Below are 22,038 nucleotides of genomic sequence, written 5' to 3'. Positions count from 1 at the left end.
AAACACTAAAGAAAACTTTTGCCAAATTACAAACAACCATTACTAGCTATGATATTCTGTTAAGTTTCACTTCCTTTCAATTTTCCAATTTATAAAAGCATGGCAAATTTGTCTCAATATTACTCAAAAGAACCTCAGATTTTTTTTTAATGTTGAAGATTCATTTGTAGTTCCCAGAATAACAGAAAAACTCTTTCTTTTCAACCTAAAACTATGTGTTAAGATCTGAATTTGCAGTACTATCACATAACATATGCTGGACAACTGTCTTCATGTGGCCTTTATTTATCTAGTAACTACTGGGTTGGTTTTTTTTTTTTCCCCCTATATCTTTAGCCGCCTAAGTATAAAGTGTTACGACCCAAGGTACAATCTTTGGCCTTCTTGTCATGTCTACAGAGCTACGTATCTTAATCATAAAAACCCAGTTTTTGCTATCAGTGCTGTAAGATTTCTCTTCTGAGTCCAATCTTACCAGAGCTTACAAATAATACCCCAGCTGCCTGCTGGGCACAATTTTGGGGGAGTCTTCATGAAAAAAAAAAAAATCTAACCTTAACGCCTTCCCTTAACTACTCTAGAATAAAGTTGGATAAAAACAAACCGAAGTGTGCTCACCATCTATTTATCACCTAGCAAAAACTTTCGTAGAAACACCCCAATTCCAAAAATAAAGCAACTAGCACACTTCTTGGAATTTAAAAAATAAACCACCAATATCACAAGTATCCTGGCTCAAAGTTATATTTTTCATTATTACTTCAGTGTCCCTTATTTCACTCACCTTCTCTCTATCCCCACCTTCACTATAATTGTCAAGGCCCTGATCCCCAAATATCAAGATTACAAACCCTCTTAACTGACTATCTTAATTTTTCCCATACCGTATGCCTCCCTGCACTTTTCCTCTGAAATTACCATGAGGTCACTCTACAAATCAAACTCTTACCCAGATTCCAAGATGTTTTACAACGTAACACCGGCCCATGTATGCCAATGTTTTACTCCACTATTTCTAATTTATCTACTCTGCTGTAGTCCAGTCAGTCTTCTCCTTGCTCCCAAACCCAGCAAAGTTTACTTTCAGGTTGTCAGGTTCTCCATTGCTGGAATGTTCCACTTTCCTTCTGCCTACCATAAGCATAAGACCAGACCCCACCCAAATCCTACCACCTCCAGGATGACTAAGTACAGCTTTTGAGCTAAAATTCTTTTCTGTGCTACATAACTTAGCACCTAGATATATTCTGTTACAGTGTCTGAAGAGCAAGGTAGTCCTATCAATACTTAAGGTAACTCCACGAGAAAATCAAATGAACTGAACTCTACTGCTGATTTAGAATGTGGATAGCTTACAATGTAAAGAAAGCGTAAGGAAGACAGGTGCTTCATACGTGAAAATTTTCTTTTTTTAACTTCTGTAAGCACTTTCAGAACCTGAGCAGTACGAAATACCTCCAGTGTACTGTTTTACTATCCTCAATCCTGCTGGTTTTCCCTTCCTTCTGGGATAGATCTGATTCTCCAAGTTTATAAAGAGCTGAGGCTGGTGAATGCTCTAAGTAATTCACTTAAATAGTATGTTTGTTAAATAATTTGTAAGCAAATGATTGATTACGGAGTATGCAATGCCTAACTTCACAGTGCATGAGAAATTCAAACTGGCTCTGAAATCAACTCAAAGAAGCTCTTGAAGCGTTGAGACCAGTGCCAGAATTAAGAAAAAACGTGATGTCCTTTAAACAGTGACCTTGAAAAACTAACGGTTTTTATATGTTCACTGAGCCAATCTCTTCACCATGCAAAACTATTTCATATTACCCAACCTTTTCATTTTCTGAAAAGATAATTTTAAAAAGTATAGAAAAGTGTTTTATTAGATATCATCATTAAAGTAAACTTTACAAGTAACCAAAATCTTTAACAGAGCAGCAATTTCTCAATTTTGAAAGCACTCCTCTCTACATTGTTCTTTCTACAAAATACTTAAAAGGTCATGCAAATGGGGGTTTCAATGCAATCTGGATTAACATTAAATCACTGTCCAAATTTTTTAGTAAGAAAAAAAGATTAAGATAAGACCTTCTTCTTTGTTACCTCCATGTTTACCTGTGGGGAAAAAGATCATTCTCAAAAATACATTCATACATTTGTTCCAGCTAGATAATAAGCAAAAGTAATCATATTATTTCAAGTCAAATCTCTTAGAAATAAATTTCAAGGGAGGATACAAATTATAGTATCTCAGTATTAAATTCAAGCAGGCATCCACCAGAGGTCTAAATACTTATTTTTATCAATATAAAGTTAAATAAGAAGAAACCCATTTTACTGACTCTGACTTGTTTAACAAGTATTGATTGTCTTAAGTTTATTCTAACATACACTATGTATGTTTTTAATGTTTATCTTTTCCACAAATTAACAAAGGGTCCATGTAACTCTTCAATTTTTGCATAAGGAAGACACTGCTGAAAGGAACAAAACAGGAATATTCCAGAAGTTAAACTGTGGATCATATCAGCAAAAAACATGGAACTACTTCATGTACGGAAAATTGAAATCTGTAAAGTTGACAAAATCTAAAACATTTGTTTAAAGTGAATTTTTTCAAAATTCTAATACAGAGTGTGTGAATGAGTGTGAAACGTTCAGTTCTCAAACAGTCTCATCTTTGTACAAACAGACATGTTATAAATAAGACTCAATGGTTAGGCTTCCCAATGAAAAATTATACCACATGGAAATCCTTCCTCTTTTCACCCAAGACACTTTTAAAGGCTCTGCATTAGGGTGGCTCAGTTGGTTAGCATCTGCCTTCAGCTCAGGTCAAGATCTTGGGGTCCTGGCACTGGGCTCCCTGCTCAGAGGGGAGCCTGCTTCTCCCTCTCCCTCTGCCCCTCCCTGCAGCTTGTGCTCTCTCGCTCATGCTCTCTCGCTCTCTCAAATAAATAAAATCTTTTAAAAAATCAAAAATAAATAAACACACATGCTAAAAATCCCTACATGTCTTAAATAAATACCACCTAACATAGGTGGAAACAGCTTTGCAAGCACTATCCCCATTTTCCAAATGAGAAACCTGAGGCCCAAATAGATTGCAAGTTTTCCAAGGTCATGTATTTAATGACGACACTGAAAACAGATCCCAGAATTCCTCTCTTAGCAAGTGCCCATACACGCCATCTGTTTAAGTGTAACAAATTTCCAAATACTTACCATAGAAATGTCCAAATCCCATGCTAATTGCAATCACTAAAGCAAGTATAACACACTTATTGAGACCACTGCTGAACTGGCGTTTACACAACTCCTTAGAGGGCTCAGCTTCTTGTTCAGGGAGTAGCCGTTCCTCAGATTCTGAACTAGAAACAGTCTTCTTCCTAGCACGGCGGCGTCTAAAAGCAGGACTAGGCTGATGACTGGTTTCATCACTACTTGATTCATCGTCGCTAGGTTGGGATGAAAATACTATTTTAAAAAGAAAAATGTAAATATTATGAATTTTAGAATAGCTTTTCCAATAAATATGATTTAGAATGATCAATGCCATCCCTACATGCCCTTTTACATAAGACGGCCAAAACCAAAAACAACACAAACAGAAACTCAAGTTTTCAAGTTTATCAACACAAAGCCAAAACATAAAAGATTTCAACTGTGATACATAATCTATCAATCATATTCTGTGCCTTTGAGGGTCTATCTGGTTTTATTTTTTTAACTTCTCTTATAGTTTACACTATTAGAACAGTCATTCTCGTAGCCTATTAAATGTCTTTGCTATTAGAGCCATAAATAGATACTGTTTCTGAAAGAAAAAAAAAAACCCTCTTCAATTTCAAGTAAAGGTAATCTAAGCTCAACTGTTTAAGGAACACAGGGAGGTATACAAACAGTTCCTGTAACTTACAAAGTACAGTAACTACCAAAAGTTTTCTTGGGTGTATCTGGACCCTAGTTTCATTTCCATCCTTGAGTCCACAATCAACGTTCAAGGCACTACAGTTTAAACCAGGTTTCCAGAAGTCAGATGAGCCCTTCCCTTCGACTGCCACTCTTACTAGAAGGTTATTAATTTTACCCTCTAGTAAATATGTCAGCATGAGGAAGTGACACAACAGCTATCTCCGATATTAAGGACTAGTCTGGTGCTGCTTCTTCATGAAAAGAACAGTAAAGAACAACAACAAAAAAATCCGTTAAGAAATCTCAAGTCCTGGTAATATATCCACTAAAAAAATCACCTTCGGTTTTTTCAAATGTAGAACTTGTTAACACTGTTCCATCAATCAATAAGCTACATGTTGACACAGAAGTTAGATGGCTCAGTAATAATTTCCACAGGCCAGTTAGAAGGAAAAAAAAAGCCCCAAAGTAAGGATAAAATGTGGACCTCAATTTGATACAAAGAGCTCCAAACAACAAACATTCATGCTTCAAAAAAGCAAAACAGTTCTTCAGAAGACAGGATATCCATGCCACAGGAAAGCTGGTGACCGGGTTAGGCAGTACTTTGTAAAGATGGGTCACAGAGGATCTGGTTAACTTTCACACCGACAACAACAAACACAAAGACAAAAAGAACTACTGAATGAATGAATATTCCTAATATTTAGTGATACAGATGCCACTGAGAGATCTTTTGGTCATGACCCTTATGCCCATCATGATTATCTGGTTATTCTTGATCACTAGTTTTTCCCAGATGCCGTCGCCTCAGCTGTGAGGTTACATTTCTTGGACAAAGAGAAAGAAAGGAAGACTTAAACAAAGCATTACATAATACAAAGGCATTCAAGATCACGGCTGGAGTATTTAAGTCAGACTTTCTGACAGTATTAAGACGGATAAATGTAAAAACAAACTATTTGTCAAAATCCCTTAAATAAATTTAATTCTACGTTAGCATATTGCCTTCATTATAGATTCTAAGTAAATAAGCCAGCTTAATCCATATTAATAAATTCACATCCTTATCTAATTGCTTCCATCTTTTTTAACCCATACATCCGATAGCTCAAATATTTTGATTTTTAAATTTCTTTCAAAGCTTAATTTGGCCCATAGTCCAAGACACAGGCAATGCAAAGGCATGCAAGAAGCTTAGCCGGCATTATCACAAGATCAATTTGAACACCTGTTTAGAGTATCACAGATGACAACAGTTATCTTTAAGCACTAAGTAAATCGTAAATGTGACTAGGCACACTCAGCTCTAGAAAAGCTGATCAGATTTAGTCACACCACCTTGGAAAGCGAGTTGGCTAGGAACATGGTGTTTCAGCTGATCATCCCATCCCCTTATGCACTCAGGAATCTTCCACAGCTTCTCCCACCACCTTTCTTTTGTGAATAAACAGGAAAAAAAGATGTATAAAGCTTTATTATAAAGACTAAAAAGGAAAAAGAGAATTGAAAATACTTATTTAATTATCACCCAACATTGTCATTTATGCTCCATCAAAACTGAACAATCATGCCTTTAAAAAAAAAAAAACATATAAGCAATACAAACTTTTCTACAAGTACCAACTTTGCTTTCTTGGGGGAGAGTCCAGTGGGGGCAGTGGGTAGTATTCTTAAATGAACAGAAAGTATATTGCCACAAGAATCTAATTTAGAAGAAAAAACTTGAAATCCTACAGAGATGGAGAAGAAGGGAAAGGAAAAATCAAAATAACCAGGCAATGGGTAGTAGGGGATTAACAAAACAAAAAAACAGATGAGGCTGTTGGCAATTGATTTATATATAGTCTTTTCAACATAATCCAAAGTGTCATTTCTTTTTTTTTTTTTTTTTTTAAAGATTTTATTTATTTATTTGACAGAGATAGAGACAGCCAGCGAGAGAGGGAACACAAGCAGGGGGAGTGGGAGAGGAAGAAGCAGGCTCATAGCAGAGGAGCCTGATGTGGGGCTCGATCCCACAACGCCGGATCACGCCCTGAGCCGAAGGCAGACACTTAACCGCTGTGCCACCCAGGCGCCCCCAAAGTGTCATTTCTTAAAATTATTTTATATAACACTTTCTTTACTGAAATAATTCATTCCTTCAGGAGAGACAGCAATGGATAAAAATACTCCTAGTAAAAATATTTCTCTTAACTGAAACTATAAAATTTCCAAGAAGTCCAAGTTCAGAAAGGAGATAAAAACAGAATAATGTGCTCTGAAGTGTCCAAGTTCCTGAAAAAATTAAGTGTGTAGGATCAATTTCTTAAATGTCTGCTTGGACCCTTCTGCAATGCTCTTGCTTCAGTGTGACTACTTTTTCTGGCCCATGAATATTCTCAAATTAAACTAGCATCTATAGTCTTCCAAAAAAATAAAGAAGGAAAAAAAGAAGACTTGAATACATGCAAATCCTGGATTTAAACAAATAAAATAAAATTTGATGAACAAAAAAAGTTTCTAAAGTCAATTCATTTGTCTTTGTACACCATTCTGGCAAAGGCTGGCCACTAAGAATGCCAGATGAGTATTCAAATATTTGAATAAAGTGTTTTTAAGCTCTTGTTCATAGGCAAACTGATATACTAATTGAAAATAACTTGCCATTAAATGAGATAGCTAAAAATCTCTACCTGACATTTTATTAGCTTGAAATGGAATAACAGGGGCGCCTGAGTGGCACAGCGGTTAAGCGTCTGCCTTCGGCTCAGGGCGTGATCCCGGCGTTATGGGATCGAGCCCCACATCAGGCTCCTCCGCTATGAGCCTGCTTCTTCCTCTCCCACTCCCCCTGCTTGTGTTCCCTCTCTCGCTGGCTGTCTCTATCTCTGTCGAATAAATAAATAAAATCTTTAAAAAAAAAAAAAAAAAGAAATGGAATAACAGAAATTCCACTGTCTGATTCTGGCAAATGAGATTATTAAAGAATGGTAAACTCTAAGAAAATGACCTGAAAAAAAACACATCCTTATTTCTGCCTCATATTAGGAAATTTTGGAATCACTAGCAGTGGTCCAACATGTCTTTCTCTCAATTTATCCTTGAGTTACAAGTGTTGGTTAATAACTCTGAGTTAATTATAGCTTTGTTTCTTTTATTTCCCAGTAAGTTTGTGTCTAAATATTTATGTCCACCTTGAAAGATGTTATATACATCCCTCAAGCTGAGCCAAAAAAATATAGAAAGGCATTAACTCAGGAAATCACATTTTAACCTCCAAATCATTGTCTGAACAGTAGGCATTCAGGGCATTAATAATGTGACTTAAAATAGGCACCCTTTCTTACCTCAATCTAAAAGGAAAGATACAAAGGTCAGGGGCTTGGGGATGCTGCTATACTGCCAGCTCTTTGAACTCTAGTTAGCACAGAAGTAGCACTCAATAAATGTTTGTTAAGTGATTAATAACTGAAAGGATCTAACAGACTTCAATAAGAAGCTTCTTTCATAATTTCTAGAATATAAAATTTGTACCACTGTAAGTTGAAATCATAACTTTCTCCTGTTTTTAGTTGTGATGGCTCAATCTTTCACCCCTAAATAACGAAAATATGTCAAACACGTTCTGGAGTGTTTCAGGTAATAACAAATCTCCTTGAAGATAGTTTTTTTCATCTTTTACTTAATAAAAAATGGTATTTATTGTTACAGCAATTCAGCTCTGGACCTACAGTCTAAGAAAGCACTAGATCGAACAGGAGATTTTACAAAAAATCTCAACTACATTAAAAACTTGGCCATTATATAAAATGTGGTCATAGGAGACCTTCAGTCTCTATCAGTGTATTCTTTACATAGCTCTTACCAGTTTCTGGCTGACAGAAGGTATACTGGCTGCTGGAAGAAGAGCCCATGTTAAAGTCTTCCGGACTCTGTGCTTCTTCAACAATTAGTGCTTCCGGATTTCCAATTTCTTCTAACTTAGGTGGCTCAAGGGTAACAATATCAGAATCATCACTGACAGTTCCAAAATAGACATTGTCTTCAGATGACTTTTCTTCTTCTCTCTGAGGAATAATTTTAAAGACAATAAATTTAACAATTATTTAAGAGCCTTATATTTTCTATGAAGCTCAAAGTATACAACAGTACTTATGGTAATTTGGGCTGAAAATAAAAGACAGGAGTCCCACCCAAAAGACAAAGGTTACAATAGCAGGCTCATCTTTTACTTGGACACCACCATCAAACCCCTTGGCGATTCTAAGAATTAGATCAAACTGCTGCCTAATCATTGCCGCCAAGCTGACAAGCCCACCTTTAAAACCAAGGACAACGGAAAAGAGAGGATTCATTTCTCACTAATTACATGGGTTTATTGGAGCATAACTCTGTAGTCAGGAAGCCCATAAGATTGATTACAAATTTCTCTGGTTATATGTGTAATAAACTTCAATAGCTACACCATGTAAAAATCATTTAATCTAGTTTTATCCAGAAGTCAAGTAAAATATCAAAAAACAAGATTTAGTTTGTTCTCAAATTTAAAAATGAATCTTCCTTTTTAGATAAACCCTAAAAACTTAATGTCTCAATATAATTCAAGAATGCAAACTATTTACAAAAAAAATTTTATTAGAGGGTAAATGAACAGAAATAACTTTTGTAATTACTTTGATAAATTAAAAGACATCTCACTTAAGAGTTTATAAGACAGAAACTAACTCTAATCATAAAAGTGACCAATCTGTGGAATCTCAAAATTTTTAATAAATACTGTTTATAATTCAAAGAGGAAAAGAATGCACAACTAGAAATGGAAACTTTAATTATTCTTTAGTATTCACTAAGGAATATTCTTATCATATATCCATAGAGTACAACACAAGTTTACCTCAAGTGCTGACTTCGTTTCCTCCAAAGCTGGATAAGCAGTTTCTCCCATTAACACTGTGCCATTCTGGCTACTCTCTGATATAAAGCAAAGATCAATTCAGTCAATTACACTTAATTGAGTTTTTGTAGTCCACACAGACTATAATCTGAGTACATAAAATCTAGTCCTAATTTTCTAAAGTGGATTTAATTAAATGTCACATACAATGATAACAGTCATTCTACCATTGCTAAAAAGATCTCTGTATTTCAAATAAAATTATTTGAAATTGTCAGAGGATAACCTAAGATACTGAATTCATTTAATATCTACTAAAAAAACAATATAAATCTCTAAGTAAACATAATCTCTACTTTACAATACCAAAGTACTAAATCCAGGGTGTCTGTAAAAACCTTGTTAATACAGAAAACCAATTTTCAGACATCTGATGGTATATTTCCTGAACTCCTAAAAGCAGCATTATTCTAATGACTGTCAATGCCTGGTAACACAAGAATCAAAACTATAGCTTCAAATTATGAATTCTTTGCAATAAAAAGGACTATAAACAACAAGGATTCGAAAGGACACAGAAAACAAGATAATGTCACTATAGCAGATATATTTTATCAGAAACTCCTCAAAGAAAAAAATGTATTAAAAAAACTAGAGTTCATAAAATTACATTTTTAATGAAAGGCTATAAAATTAATTGAAGTTAAAAATATTAAAACAATATGATAAACAAATATTATACATAGCAAAGAACACATAGCAAATGTCAATAGCAGTTATCGCCACATAAAAAGAATAAAAGATGACTTAAAATTTTTTTTGCTCGTTATTTTTTTCTGTCATGAGTATGTATCTCATATAATTTAACCCCTCCAAAAAAAAACAGGAGGAAAAAAAAAAAAACCCATTTGTATGTGTTACAAAGCCCCTAACAGTTTATCAATCTGAAATTAAGACTCTTCAACAAAGGTGGACTTGGGTTCAAGGACTCCCAAGGAAGTCTGGAAGTACTTTTACATATGTGAGTATGTGCATTTATTGGGAGAAACCATCCACAGCTTTCAGATTCTCAAGGAGATCTCTGACCTATCAAAGATGAGAATCACTTCAAAAGAGAGTAATCAATACATAGGCTGAAAACAAGATTAACGGGTATAATCTATACATTTCTAGCCATGACACACCACTTTATTCTCCTGAGGAAATGTTCTGTTTACATTTTAATGCAGTTTTTTAAAAAGTTTAAGAAGTAATTTAAAAATCAAGAGTACAGCAGTTAAATGCCTTTTACCACCTCTAACCGAAGTATGTAGTATGTAGTATGAAAGAGTTATATGGAGGCCCAAATATATACCACAGCTGCAAATAAGCAAACCCCTGGGCAAGTTGGTACCACTACCTAATCCACACTAAGATTCTAGTCATTCAGTGACACAATCATTTAGATTAGCTAGAAAGGCTGCCCATCCAGAAAAAAGGCAAGATTCACACTGTCATTCACACATACTATTATTTAAAAAAAAAAATCGGACTCGTTTTAATATCTTACCTCCCTGCTCTGACTGCAATACTTGCAGCTCCTCTTGCTCCAAAGATGTACATTCTGGAGCGAGCTCACAGCTGTCACTGGCTGTACCATGCTCAGAATTCACCATCTCTATATCAGACCCCTGTGGAAAAAGCGATCATCAGTTGTATGTCTGTCAGCTGCTCGAAGCCGGATATGACTACATGTAGATAGATACTTCCACTGGTCAAAGTCTTAAATGCCGCCATACTCCAAAGGGAGCAGGATCTAATCGGACTACGTTTTATTCAATTTAGTCCATAAAGGCCTATGGCAGTGAAATGGCAGAATGGAATCACAGGCTTAGATTCTAAGAGAAGTCAGCCAAAAGTCAAACGCTCTACTCTATTTTATAAGCCCGAGCAATGAATTTGATCCCAGAGGATAAGTGTTTAAACTGAACTTATTTCTATTATTTTACTTCTACTCAACATTTATGAAGGTACTATGCAAGGTACTTTACTATGTGTTATGAGGTATAAAAAATTCAAATCCGAAATTCAAATTTACAGCCTATTCAGAGAAATTTCCACATGTGAATAACTATTTACTATGACAATGTAGAACTAAAAAAGTCTAAGGGCAAGGATTAAAATGAACCTATAAGATTAACGGAGCAAACTTTCCCTATAGAGTATTCTTTATTCTTCCAAGGTTGTCCTTCCTACTTTGATGTCAGGCCATCTTCTGTGTAATAAAACAGCAGATCTTACAGTTTTTTCTCCTTGTATTTTATTTAGCCACTAAGCTCTTCCTGCTTGTCCCCATGCCCCTCTCCCAATCTTTCATGTAGTTTACTGACCCATGAAATCAAAAGGTCTAAGTTCTCCTAATATACGTAACTCAAAACAGCAAAAATTAAAAGAATTCATCAAAGGAGTAGGTTTTGAGTTGAATCCTAAAGAGAACTCTGAATGTTAAGACTCTGGGGTTGCCTAAAGTGGCAGGAAAATCAGAGAAACAGGCAAGGTTAGGGCCGAATTGGGGACTACAGGGGAAACCAGTGCTGGCCTAAAACAGAATGGTAGCAATGAGAAAGGAAAAGGAAACACATGTAAAAGGCACTAGCAGTAGAACCTGAAAGCTAGATAGGGAGGGAAGAGGGATAAAAACACAAATATGATCTACTCTATGACACGATATCTCTAATACCAAATACCCTAATGACACACTTGGCTAAGTGCCAAAGAGGTTTACTGTCTTGCTTCACACCGCAGAATCACAAGTAAGACTCCCACAGCTTCCTTGCTCCTATACTGTTAATTATCCTTGAAGGAGAAGTTACGGCTATGGGAGTTGATCTACGCTTTGTAGAAAACAGGTTAAAAATAGAAAAATCACTTATTAAAGAAAAGAAAAAAGAAACCACCCCAATCTCAATTGGTCCAGCTGCTATTAAATTTTCAAATTTTATCGCAAAAAAAAAAAAGTTGGTTAATGTTGATTTTAGAAGACATGAGTAACCAACCATCTAAATCTTATATTATCAAAGCAATTCTAAAAATTACCACTTAATCAAGGAAAATAAATCAAGGCTTAAGAGATCCTAAAAACAAATAGGAAAACTATAGATAAATCCATTAAAACTTTAAATAGATATAGATGATTTTTAACTTATTGCTTCTACTCATCAGTATTTTTATGATTTTTCTACGATGAATATATATTACCAGTGAGGAAAACAAATGAATGCTTATTATATACCAGTCATGAAACATCATGCTTCTTTAATAAAACTCATTTTCTGAAAGTGTTCAAGCTATAATTCTTTTTCAACCAAGTTCTGTTACTAATGTAATGTAGCATAACATATCCAAAGTAGAATACATGTTCCCCCATGCTCCTTTCTGGTCTGCTTAAATGCAGGCTCCCATATTTTCTAGTTACATAATCTTGGCCAAATTACTTTAAGCTCTAGTTTTCTCAACTATGAAGTGAGAATGAAAACAATCTATACCACCAAGGTTGTTTAAAATTCTATGAGAATGTAGATAAAAGTACAGGGCCTAAACAATAATCAACTCTCAATGTCTCAAAGCTGAGAAAAGCAACAAACAATAATGCAGAAGACACTGGTTCATGAAGAGTTTTCAGCAGCGAAGTTTAATGTGGGTGGGAAAATATCCAAGCTATAGACAGTGGAACCTCAGGCTTCAATGTAGAAAAATAATGGCCTTCAAAAAACCCAGGTGATACACTGCAGTATTACAAACAACCTTATAAAAAGTATTAAATAGCATACCTCATGATTGATGACAGTCCAACCACAAGATGAATCACTGTCACTGGAATTTTCAGACATTTTTCAGGTCTACAAATACAAAAACATATTGTCATGTGGGTATATTTTTAAAAATTCTATAGGAAGCACTATCTGTGCCCAAGTATGAAAAGTGGCTTACTGCCTGCCTTCCGGTGAAACTGAGACAAGACACCTATAGATTTATCATACAGGACATAGAACTGCACACCTGTATGAACAGACACAACCAAACTTTTAAGACATCCTCCTGAGTTGGAGTAGTACAGTCATACCGTAGGAATAAAGAAGCTGAGTCGGAAAGAAAAGGCAGGATTTGGCCAAGCAACTAAAGGGAAAGGAGAAGCCAATTTGACCATGTCGATAAATCAAGGGTTGAGAGACCAAATAGGGGAGTGGAAGAGCTCCCAGGCCAAGCAAAATGAAATCTATTGTGTTGGCAACACAAAGCAACTGAGATTTTTCAAGCAGGAAAGAAATATAATCACAGTTTTTTATGAAAATAACGGTGTCAGCAATACTTCAGCTGAATTAAAATAGGGGGAAAAAGACCAGAGATGGTTAGAAATTTGTGGTCACTGACAATAACCTAGACTTAAGTCCTAAACCAACACATATACTGGTCACTCTACCTGGTTTGTTTTCCCCTTACTATCTGAAATTCCTATTTAAACTTCAAAACCAAGCTAATTAAATTATACCTTACTGGCTTTGTTCTATACATTTAAATCTTATAAATGTTTCTATTATTGTACATACACTGAGAACACATTAAATACAACTTGATGGTTGGTGTTCTAACAGAAAGCTCTACTGCAGATAATGTAATATGGAACCAGTCTTCAAATAAGAACAGAGCAAAAAATATTGGTCTATATCTTTCATTAGTGATTCCTGAAAACTAACATTTTAAAAGGAGAAGGTGCAGGGGCACCTGGGTGGCTCATTTGGTTAAACATCAGACTCTTGATTTTGGCTTAGGTCATGATCTCAGCATCATGAGATCAAGCCCCACGTTGGATTCTCTCTCCCCCTCTCCTTCTGCCCCTACTCCCCCCTAAAAATAATAATGAGAAGGTGCTTGGTCACTAATGATATAACAATTAGCATATTTTCAAACAAATTATTTGAAAAATCTAAAATAAGATATAAAAATGACTGTATGACTTTTACTGTCATGCTAGAGCATTTTCTAATAAGTTCACCTGAGGTCACTCAATTACTTGATTTCTTACTTACAACTAATTAGGGCCCAGGCAGTTTATAACTATATATTTAAAGGTAAACTATTACGGTGAAATAAATGTTTTCTTTCCAGTAGAGAAGACTACCCGAAAGACTACAGTCTGCATACCCTAGAGGGTATTAACCAATTTTTATGCCTTAGTAATTTTATTTCAGCATTCCTTATTAAATTGACTATATAACTCCCAATTCCTCATTGAATCAGTTTTGATAAGTTTTAAAAAATTTTTTGATATGTTACTATTTGTACTTGAATTCTTTTATAACAATTTGAAAATTATGGGTTAACATATGAGCCTACACAAAGACTAAGCAGGAGGAAAGGAGAATGGTCAAAGAAGGCTTTATAAATGAGGTTGCAATGTTTAAGACATGCAAGAGAGCATTTTTTTACCTGAATTAGTTGCCAAAATTTTAAAATTAAGAGATATCACAGAAAGTAAAGTTCTGTTTCCCCATTTAAAAAAAAAAAAAAAAAGACACTGGAAGGAGTCCCCAAAAGAACAGAAAAAACATTACAGAGCAAAAACAAAGGCAGAAAAAATTAAGTATGAAAGTTCTAAGCAAAGCAATTAATCTAGCATGAGTGGAATATTAAAAGAAAATCAGGTATGAATCTTTAAAAGTGCATAAATTAAGATGCTATTAAAGCAATTAAAGAGCCTGGACCTGCGGGATACAAGCCATCAGCGCAATACTCCCTGGAGAAGATGAGCACCTACATTTAACCAGGACTGATGAGGGGGGAGGGGACAAAGGAAAACGGAAGGGGTGGAAAGATTTTAGAAGACATGAAAGATTTTTTTTAAAGGACTGAATAAGAGGGAGAGAGTGTTGGTGGGATAACTCTCAGGTTTGTGGTTTAAGTGACTGGGTAGTCGGAAAAACCATTCTATATGGAACAAGAAGTAGGATAAAGAAAACTGGCTGAAGCCTAAAAAGCATTCTTTCTTCACCATGTGAAAGATTCTCATCTCCTCTGTAAGCTCACATTCTCACTGCTGCTCCATCTCACCACCGAGGACGTACCAGCGCTTTATTTTGTTAATAACCTTCCAAAACTTGTGGGTTACCAAACCCAATCAGAGATATTTAATGTATATATCTCCTACCCTTCTCTTGATAATTTCCATTAAAAAGTTCTTTTAAACAGTTCCTAGCCATTTGTTTTCTAACAAAGTAATCTAATAGCTCAGGTGATGAAATTAACAAAGACAACATTTCAAAATAAAGGTATATAAATTGCTAAATTGGATCAACTTCACCATATCTGAGTTCTCTGAATCAAGGACCCCACTTAAATCAGGCCCCAGTTTAATTCTTTGTTTACTCATCTTGAAGGAAGACAAGTTTGACATCTAGCCCAAATGAGAAAAATAATACCCGCCACGACACCAGAGAAACAGTCTGGGTAAGTAAAATTCACAGTCCTACTAAAGAATCTTTTTAAGTTAGCAGTTCTCAAAAAGTTGGGTACACTGCACTTAGAGCAAAAAAAGTTTTTTTTTGATTTAGAGAGCAAAATTTTTAAAAGTAAATTTCTGCGTTCCACCCTAGACACGCTGACTCAAATCTGCCATTGTATCTGAACCCCCCACTTGTCAGTGCTCTTCCTACAATGATAATTTTATATATTACTCCTTTAAAATGTTAAGATTTTCATACTGTCTTTTGGATAATGCCCAAAGGCATTGTATATCTAACGCTTTGTCTCTAGCATCTCATCTTCTCTTATTCCATTCCCTCTCCCCTCATGATTTTGATTCCCTAAAAGGCTTGGCTTTCTCTTAACTCTGGGGCTTTGCAGATATTCTGATCAGTTCCCTACCCCATTACCTCAGCCCGAACCCCTGTGTCCATCCTTCCTACCTCAGCTAATGCATTACTTCTTTTGTGAACAATTCCCCGACCCCATCCCCAAAGACTAGTATTTTCCCTAATCTATTACTCGAAAGAGAATGCTGCTATAATTGCTTATTTACCTGCCTATTATATATTCCCAACACACAGCAGATTGCTTGATACATATTAGGCACTCAAAAAGAATAAAGGTGGGACGTCAGGGTGGCTCAGTCAGTTAAGCATCTAACTTCGGCTCAGTTCGTGATCCCAGGGTCCTGGGATTCTCTGCATAGCACTGTGCTTGTACGCACCCTCTCTTTCTCTCTGACAAATAAATAAATAAAACTCTTAAAAAAAGGAAGAAAGGTAAACCGACTTCTGGGTGATGATACAGTTAGTAGCACAAGTCTAAACTGTTTCTCAAGGTACTCAAAATTCTAGAGGAACCTCCCATTATTTTGACCAAAGGTAAATGCACAAACCCTTCCTTCCCATTTTAAGAGCTTTACTAGTAATTTAAAAATATGCAGAGTTTATGGGAAGTTACAAAGGCATAAAAAATACAAAGTTATACAGCTGAGGGTACTTAATGAAGATTATAAACTTGAAGCACGTTTCTAGACTCAGGCTTCCTTTCATTCCCGAGTAGTTTGTTAATCAGTCATATATATCCAATTGCTTAGGCTTCTTGGGCATTCAAATACAACCTCTACAAAACTAAAATCACACCCTGCTGTTCCTCCTGTTTCTGGTATCTCAGAGAACAGCATTAGCCAACAACAATCTGGATATAAGGAAAAGCCATGAAATACCAGATCAAAAATCCTAGATTTAGGATAAAACTTCACCTTGACCTAAAAATCTAGTCAAGTCTAACAACTCCTTATCCATTCCTGCTTCCACTGCCTAACCCAACTTCGTTTCCCACTGCAATTACAGTGACAGCTCCCTAATGGATCTCTACCTGCGATCAATTCCCTTTCCATCACTCCTTCATAAGTCTGCTCACACTCATAAATCTAATCGTTTAAACTACTGAATCACACTGCCTTCAAGACAAAATCCAATGTCCTAAGAGATTCCAGAATAGGAGACATTATTTAATTGATTCTCACTTCGTAAGAAATCCTAAGGAACATATCTTCACAACATGTAAAATTTTATATGTAGAACTCTGAAAGAGAATGACAATATGTATTACAAACATACAGTTTCAACATAGAATATAGCACATATTGGTGATGACAGGATATAAATTTATTCCATAGAGTCTCATCTCATTTATGAAGCTACTTACAGCAGAAAGTCCAGTTGCACACTGGTACAATCACATTCTTCAGCAGACAGGAGGCCTAAGGTCAATACCATTTTAAATTCATTCCTTTATCCATCTGTTCAACATTTATTGAGTCCTTAGCACTTTCTAGGTATTGAAAATACTATATACCAATATACAAAACAGAAGTCTTGCCCCCTGGGGCTTAAATTCTATTCGTAGTAGACTATGCTGAACTTTATCTGAGCCCTATGTTCGAGGAAAGCAAGGAACATTGAAAAATATCCCAGTCCTGTTTTGTCTTCTGACAAATGACTAACTGCAAAGGATCAACCTACCCTCACAAAAATCCCAGTTAAAAGTCACTTCCATCCTCCTCCTAATTCCCTTGTTTTCTTGTCTCTACAAAAACCCCTTGGTTTTCTCCCTGAGATGTTTCTCATTAATGAACTTTCTCCATACTGCAGTAGCCTGAATTAAACCCATCTCATTTGTACTGTGCATTTCATCTTCCACACTGGAGACATTCGATAAATAATATAAACAGCTAGAATATACAGTATATTTGATGGTATAGTTCCTACTACAGAGAAAACACACGAGAGGAGTACAGAAAATGTTGGGTTGGAGAGGACTCATTTTTAAAAACATAGTCAGGAAAAGCTTCATTAAGAAAGTATATTTGGGGGTGCCTAGGTGGCTCAGGTCATAATAATCCCAGGATCCTGGCACTGAGCCCCACATCCAGCTCCCTGATCAGCAGGGAGCCTGCTTCTCCCGCTCCCCTCTCTGTCTGCCTGACACTCTCCCTGACTGTGCGCTCTGTCAAATAAATAAAATCTAAAAAACAAAAAACCAAAAAAAAAAGTATATTTAAGCAACTATTTGAATAGGTGAGGAAATTAGGCAGTTAACTGGGGGAAGAGTACTTCTGACCAAAGAGCAGCTAACAAAGTTGGAATGAAGCCAGCCTGCATCTCTGAGGAATAGCCATGAGGCCTGTGTGATAAAGAAGAGTGGCCTAGCAAGAAAGTAGGAAGAGATGAGGACAGAGAGCTAACAGGCAGGGGATGGCCCATGTAGGGCCTTACAGATCCTAAGACTCTGTAGCTTTTCACTCTGAGTGAAACTAAAAGTCATGAGAATTATCAGGAAAGAAACAGTTCACTCTGGTAGCCTTACTGAGACAGCATTGTAGGGGAGAGCAAAGGCAGAAGTAGGTAGGTCATTTGCAAAGCTACAGTAATCCAGCCAAGAGAGAATGCTGGTTTGGCCCAGGGTGGTAGCTGTGAAGATAGTCAGAAGTGGACAGATAACACACGCATTCTAAAGGTAACAGCTAGCTAACAGCACTTCCCAAAATACTGAATATTAGGTGTGAAAGATGACTCCTGGACTAAACAAATACAAAAATGAAATTGCCACTGAGACAGGAAAGCTTCAAAAGCAGTAGGTTATGAAAAGAAAACTGGAGAACTGTTTTGGGGCATCTTAAATTTGAGATGGCAAGTATCACATCCAAGTGGAAACATCGAGCAGGAAGCTGGAAACTGAATTTAGGGGAGTTATGCGCTAAAGTTATAACTGTAAAATAATTTAGGTGGCAGCTGTCGAAAGTAATAACACAGCAGCAATATTAATTTTATCTCGTAAAGTGCAACTGGAAGAGTGTTACCTGATATGATGGTGCCCCTCATCCTTCCTGAGTAGCTACATTTTACTATGGAAAAGGTACGGTTTCCTATCACCGTATCTTCTAGAATTAGATATGATGGAGAAGAATGGACTCATTATTCTTCCACACGTCTAAAATTCCAATGTAAGCCAACCAATGGGCTGGCAGCAAAGGTTCCAAAAATGCTGCTGTACTATGTGATCAAGGGCAGTCAGTCTAGCTAGCTTTCAAGAACCATTTTCTAAATGCTTTTCAAAGACTCCTGAACTTTCACCTCCCCAAAAGGCTATCAAAATGCCTGGTTTAAACCAGCTTTCATCTTAAGAAAGGGAGGAGAATCCAAGATCCCAACTAATAAAAACTTTAAAAACGTCCTTTATACTCTATTTTTTATCCAATAACAACCCTACAGAGATAGTTTAAATGAGACTACCTTAACCTGGAACATAAATATTACACTCATTCAGTCAGTCAGCATATATTTACTTATTGAGCAAGTGCTATGTGCCATGCATGAATCACTATTCCAAGTGCTGAGGACACAGCACAGCAGTGTGGCAGAACACCAGGACCTCCCCTGAAGAGAGTTCATGTTCCAGTGCCACAAACAACCAGAATATGTAGTAAGCCAGTTGGTGGCCAGTACTGTGGAGAAAAAGCATGAAAGGGGAAAACTGAATGCAGGGAATTGGTGGGGCGGGTCAGCATTTTAAATCAGGTTAGGGAAGGTCTCCTACCAAAATAGGAGGGTACCTTATTTCTCCATAACCTTAACAGGGTAAGGACCCTTTTTAATTTCTGATCACCTCATAAGCAAAAACAATCTCCTTATTTTAATCCGCATTTCCCAGATAACTTGGCGGGATTGTACATTTTTGCCAATGTTTATTGGCTATCCTCATTTCCTTTTCTGTAGATTATCTAATGTTCCTATGTTACACTTTCTTAATGGATATCTTTATCGATTTGTAGAAGTTCTTTATAAATTGGGTCACGAAATAATTCACTGTTACACTTATCACAAACATTTTCTTCTAAAATGCTTCAATTTTTTAAAAATAACTTCTATCACAAATATGTTTTTAAATTTTATGCAAAGGGTGTTCTTTAGAACACCTATATTTTACATCTTGCTTTAGAAAATCTTTCCAAAGATTACAAAATTATTTCATATATTTTCTACTAACACTTCTGCAATTTTGGCTTTTACATTGAGCTATTTAAATTTCTGTATGCAGATTTTTTTCCCTTTTGGTGTTAGCAATTATCCTGATTACTGAAATTCCATACTTTCTATAATTTGAAATGCCATTTTTTATTATATAAAAAGTTCTATATACATTTATGGATCAGTTTCTGTAATCTCCATTCTGTTCTACTGATCTATATTCCTTGTACCAATACAATGCTGTTTTAATTATTATGGTACTTATCACTAGTACCATTTTTCAACTCTTTCCTGGGTCCCTTCCTAAACATATACAACCACCCTAAACACTTATATACAAGCAAAGATGAAACTGATTGCAGGTTACATACAATACTTAACTCCAAGTACCAGAACTTTTTTTCCTTCCCATTTAAAAGTCTCCCCATGACCTTGAGGATAAGTATTCTCTACATGTCCAAGTCTAGGGAGATATTCAGAAGCTTTCACTACCTGCTCTAACCTAGTAATCACTTAGGTCTCCCTCCTGAGCTCTCACACGGTCAAAGTAATCTACTTCCTGTGTGTCTCCTGAATACAGAATGGACAGCCCTACCTCTGCGTCTTCACTTACTCAAGTTACACTTCCTGGCATGCTTTCCTCCTTCCTTTCTTCTGATTTCTATATTTTAGGCTCAGCCCTCCATGCAAGTTTTCCTAGATCGCAGTTTCTGACACAACGGTCTCTCCTTTCCGTGAATTTACAGCATTTACTTCTTACTTCTCAGCATAACTTGCCTAATGGTAGTTTATATTACTCTTTTCCTTGAGTAACTTTACTTATTAGTATTATGTTCAAGGCTTTGAAAAAGAGCTCCAATTCTAGCCCCATCCCTAAATTTGTCTCTGTTAAACTTAGCATAGTTATATTTTTTTAATTCTGCCTATTTTCAAAAGGGATTTAGGGCCACTAAAATCACTAACCATCACAATGGAGACATCGAAATAGAAAAGCTTAAGAAATCCACTATTATCTAACAGTTTCACCCACTCTTCAGCTTACCAGTAAAGTCCCCAGCAGCAAGTAAAGAAAATTTGATGACGCCTAATGCCACATCACCCCAGCAATCTGACCTGGTTACTGTACTCCTCAGCTCTAAAAAGACCTCTTACAAAAGCCGAGCAGAATCTATTCCAAAAAAAAAAAAAAAAAAGGATGAAAGTCTCCAGCTGGAGCTGGCTTCTGTATCGCTTCATTTTACTTTCAGCAGTCAGATGATGCTCTTGCATCTATCAGGAGACCGGCCTTTCTGATGTAATACTGAAGATGCTCTCTGTTTAGTATTAAAGACAGTGAAGTCTAGTTCGGATCTATGCAAAGGCATTTTACTCTCTAACTGTAGGGGAGACGGCCCCCATAAAAGTGCCACACCTTCACCTTACTCCAACATAAACTCTGTTGTGACGCCATGGATCTACATTAATGAGTCACTAAAGAAAGAGCCCCACTGAACTCGTTACCTTGAAACTATTAGTAAGCATATACTTCACTACACTTTCAAGCACCTTCTTTAGAAAAATCATCAGTAGAAATTTATTTCTGAATTGAGTGTTAGAATAAATGAGCTCAACCTGAACAGTTACCCTCAGTAACAGGAAGAGTTTTCCCTCGTGATACCTATCCTTGGTAAAAAGAGAGACATCATAATGGATACTGTGGGTAGAAGAGTATCTTCATCCTTGGTTCCATTTTATAATTTCTACCACTATGTTCTCTCTGTCTCACTCTTCTCTTCTACTTTTGTTACCTTCCTGAATTTTATGTACCTCTTTAAGTTGCTTCAACTCTCTGACATCAAGATAAATTCATTCCTTCACATTCATTCCACAAATATTTATTAAACACCAACTATATGGCACTGTTCTAAATCCTTTTACTATAATTATTATCCTTTAGGGCTCAAAATAGATTTTGATTAGGTAAAAATGCAAGGTGAGTACAAACAGAAGCAAAATGTACAGATTAAGAATACAGAGGGTGGGGGCGCCTGGGTGGCGCAGTCGTTAAGCGGCTGCCTTCCGCTCAGGGCGTGATCCCGGGGTTATGGGATCGAGCTCCACATCAGGCTCCTCCGCTGTGGGCCTGCTTCTTCCTCTCCCACTCCCCCTGCTTGTGTTCCCTCTCTCGCTGGCTGTCACTCTGTCACATACATAAATAAAATCTTAAAAAAAAAAAAA

The 22,038-nt window shown here is 36.3% G+C and overlaps 1 protein-coding gene across 2 annotated transcripts in view; it reads right to left on the bottom strand.

Annotated features, from left to right (window-relative positions):
* CCPG1 (cell cycle progression 1) overlaps positions 1–22,038 on the bottom strand; it is a 38,416-nt gene that overhangs the window by 8,470 nt on the left and 7,908 nt on the right. Inside the window, exons 2-7 of one of the 2 annotated variants that reach the window (XM_019803463.2) lie at positions 12,598–12,666; positions 10,338–10,458; positions 8,789–8,865; positions 7,760–7,961; positions 5,251–5,346; positions 3,220–3,471 (exon numbers count right to left, since the gene is read on the bottom strand). In XM_019803463.2, coding sequence (XP_019659022.2) covers positions 3,220–3,471; positions 5,251–5,346; positions 7,760–7,961; positions 8,789–8,865; positions 10,338–10,458; positions 12,598–12,657 — 808 coding nt within the window. In that variant the 5' untranslated portion in view covers positions 12,658–12,666. The remainder of the gene's footprint in view (positions 1–3,219; positions 3,472–5,250; positions 5,347–7,759; positions 7,962–8,788; positions 8,866–10,337; positions 10,459–12,597; positions 12,667–22,038) is intronic. The other variant, XM_011229554.3, reaches the window with a different exon arrangement.

The sequence above is a fragment of the Ailuropoda melanoleuca genome, chromosome 5 (genome assembly GCF_002007445.2).
Source record: "Ailuropoda melanoleuca isolate Jingjing chromosome 5, ASM200744v2, whole genome shotgun sequence".
Taxonomy (NCBI): Eukaryota; Metazoa; Chordata; class Mammalia; order Carnivora; family Ursidae; genus Ailuropoda; species Ailuropoda melanoleuca.
The sequence above is the reverse complement of the archived record's forward strand: the minus strand, read 5'-3'. Positions and strand labels throughout refer to the sequence as shown.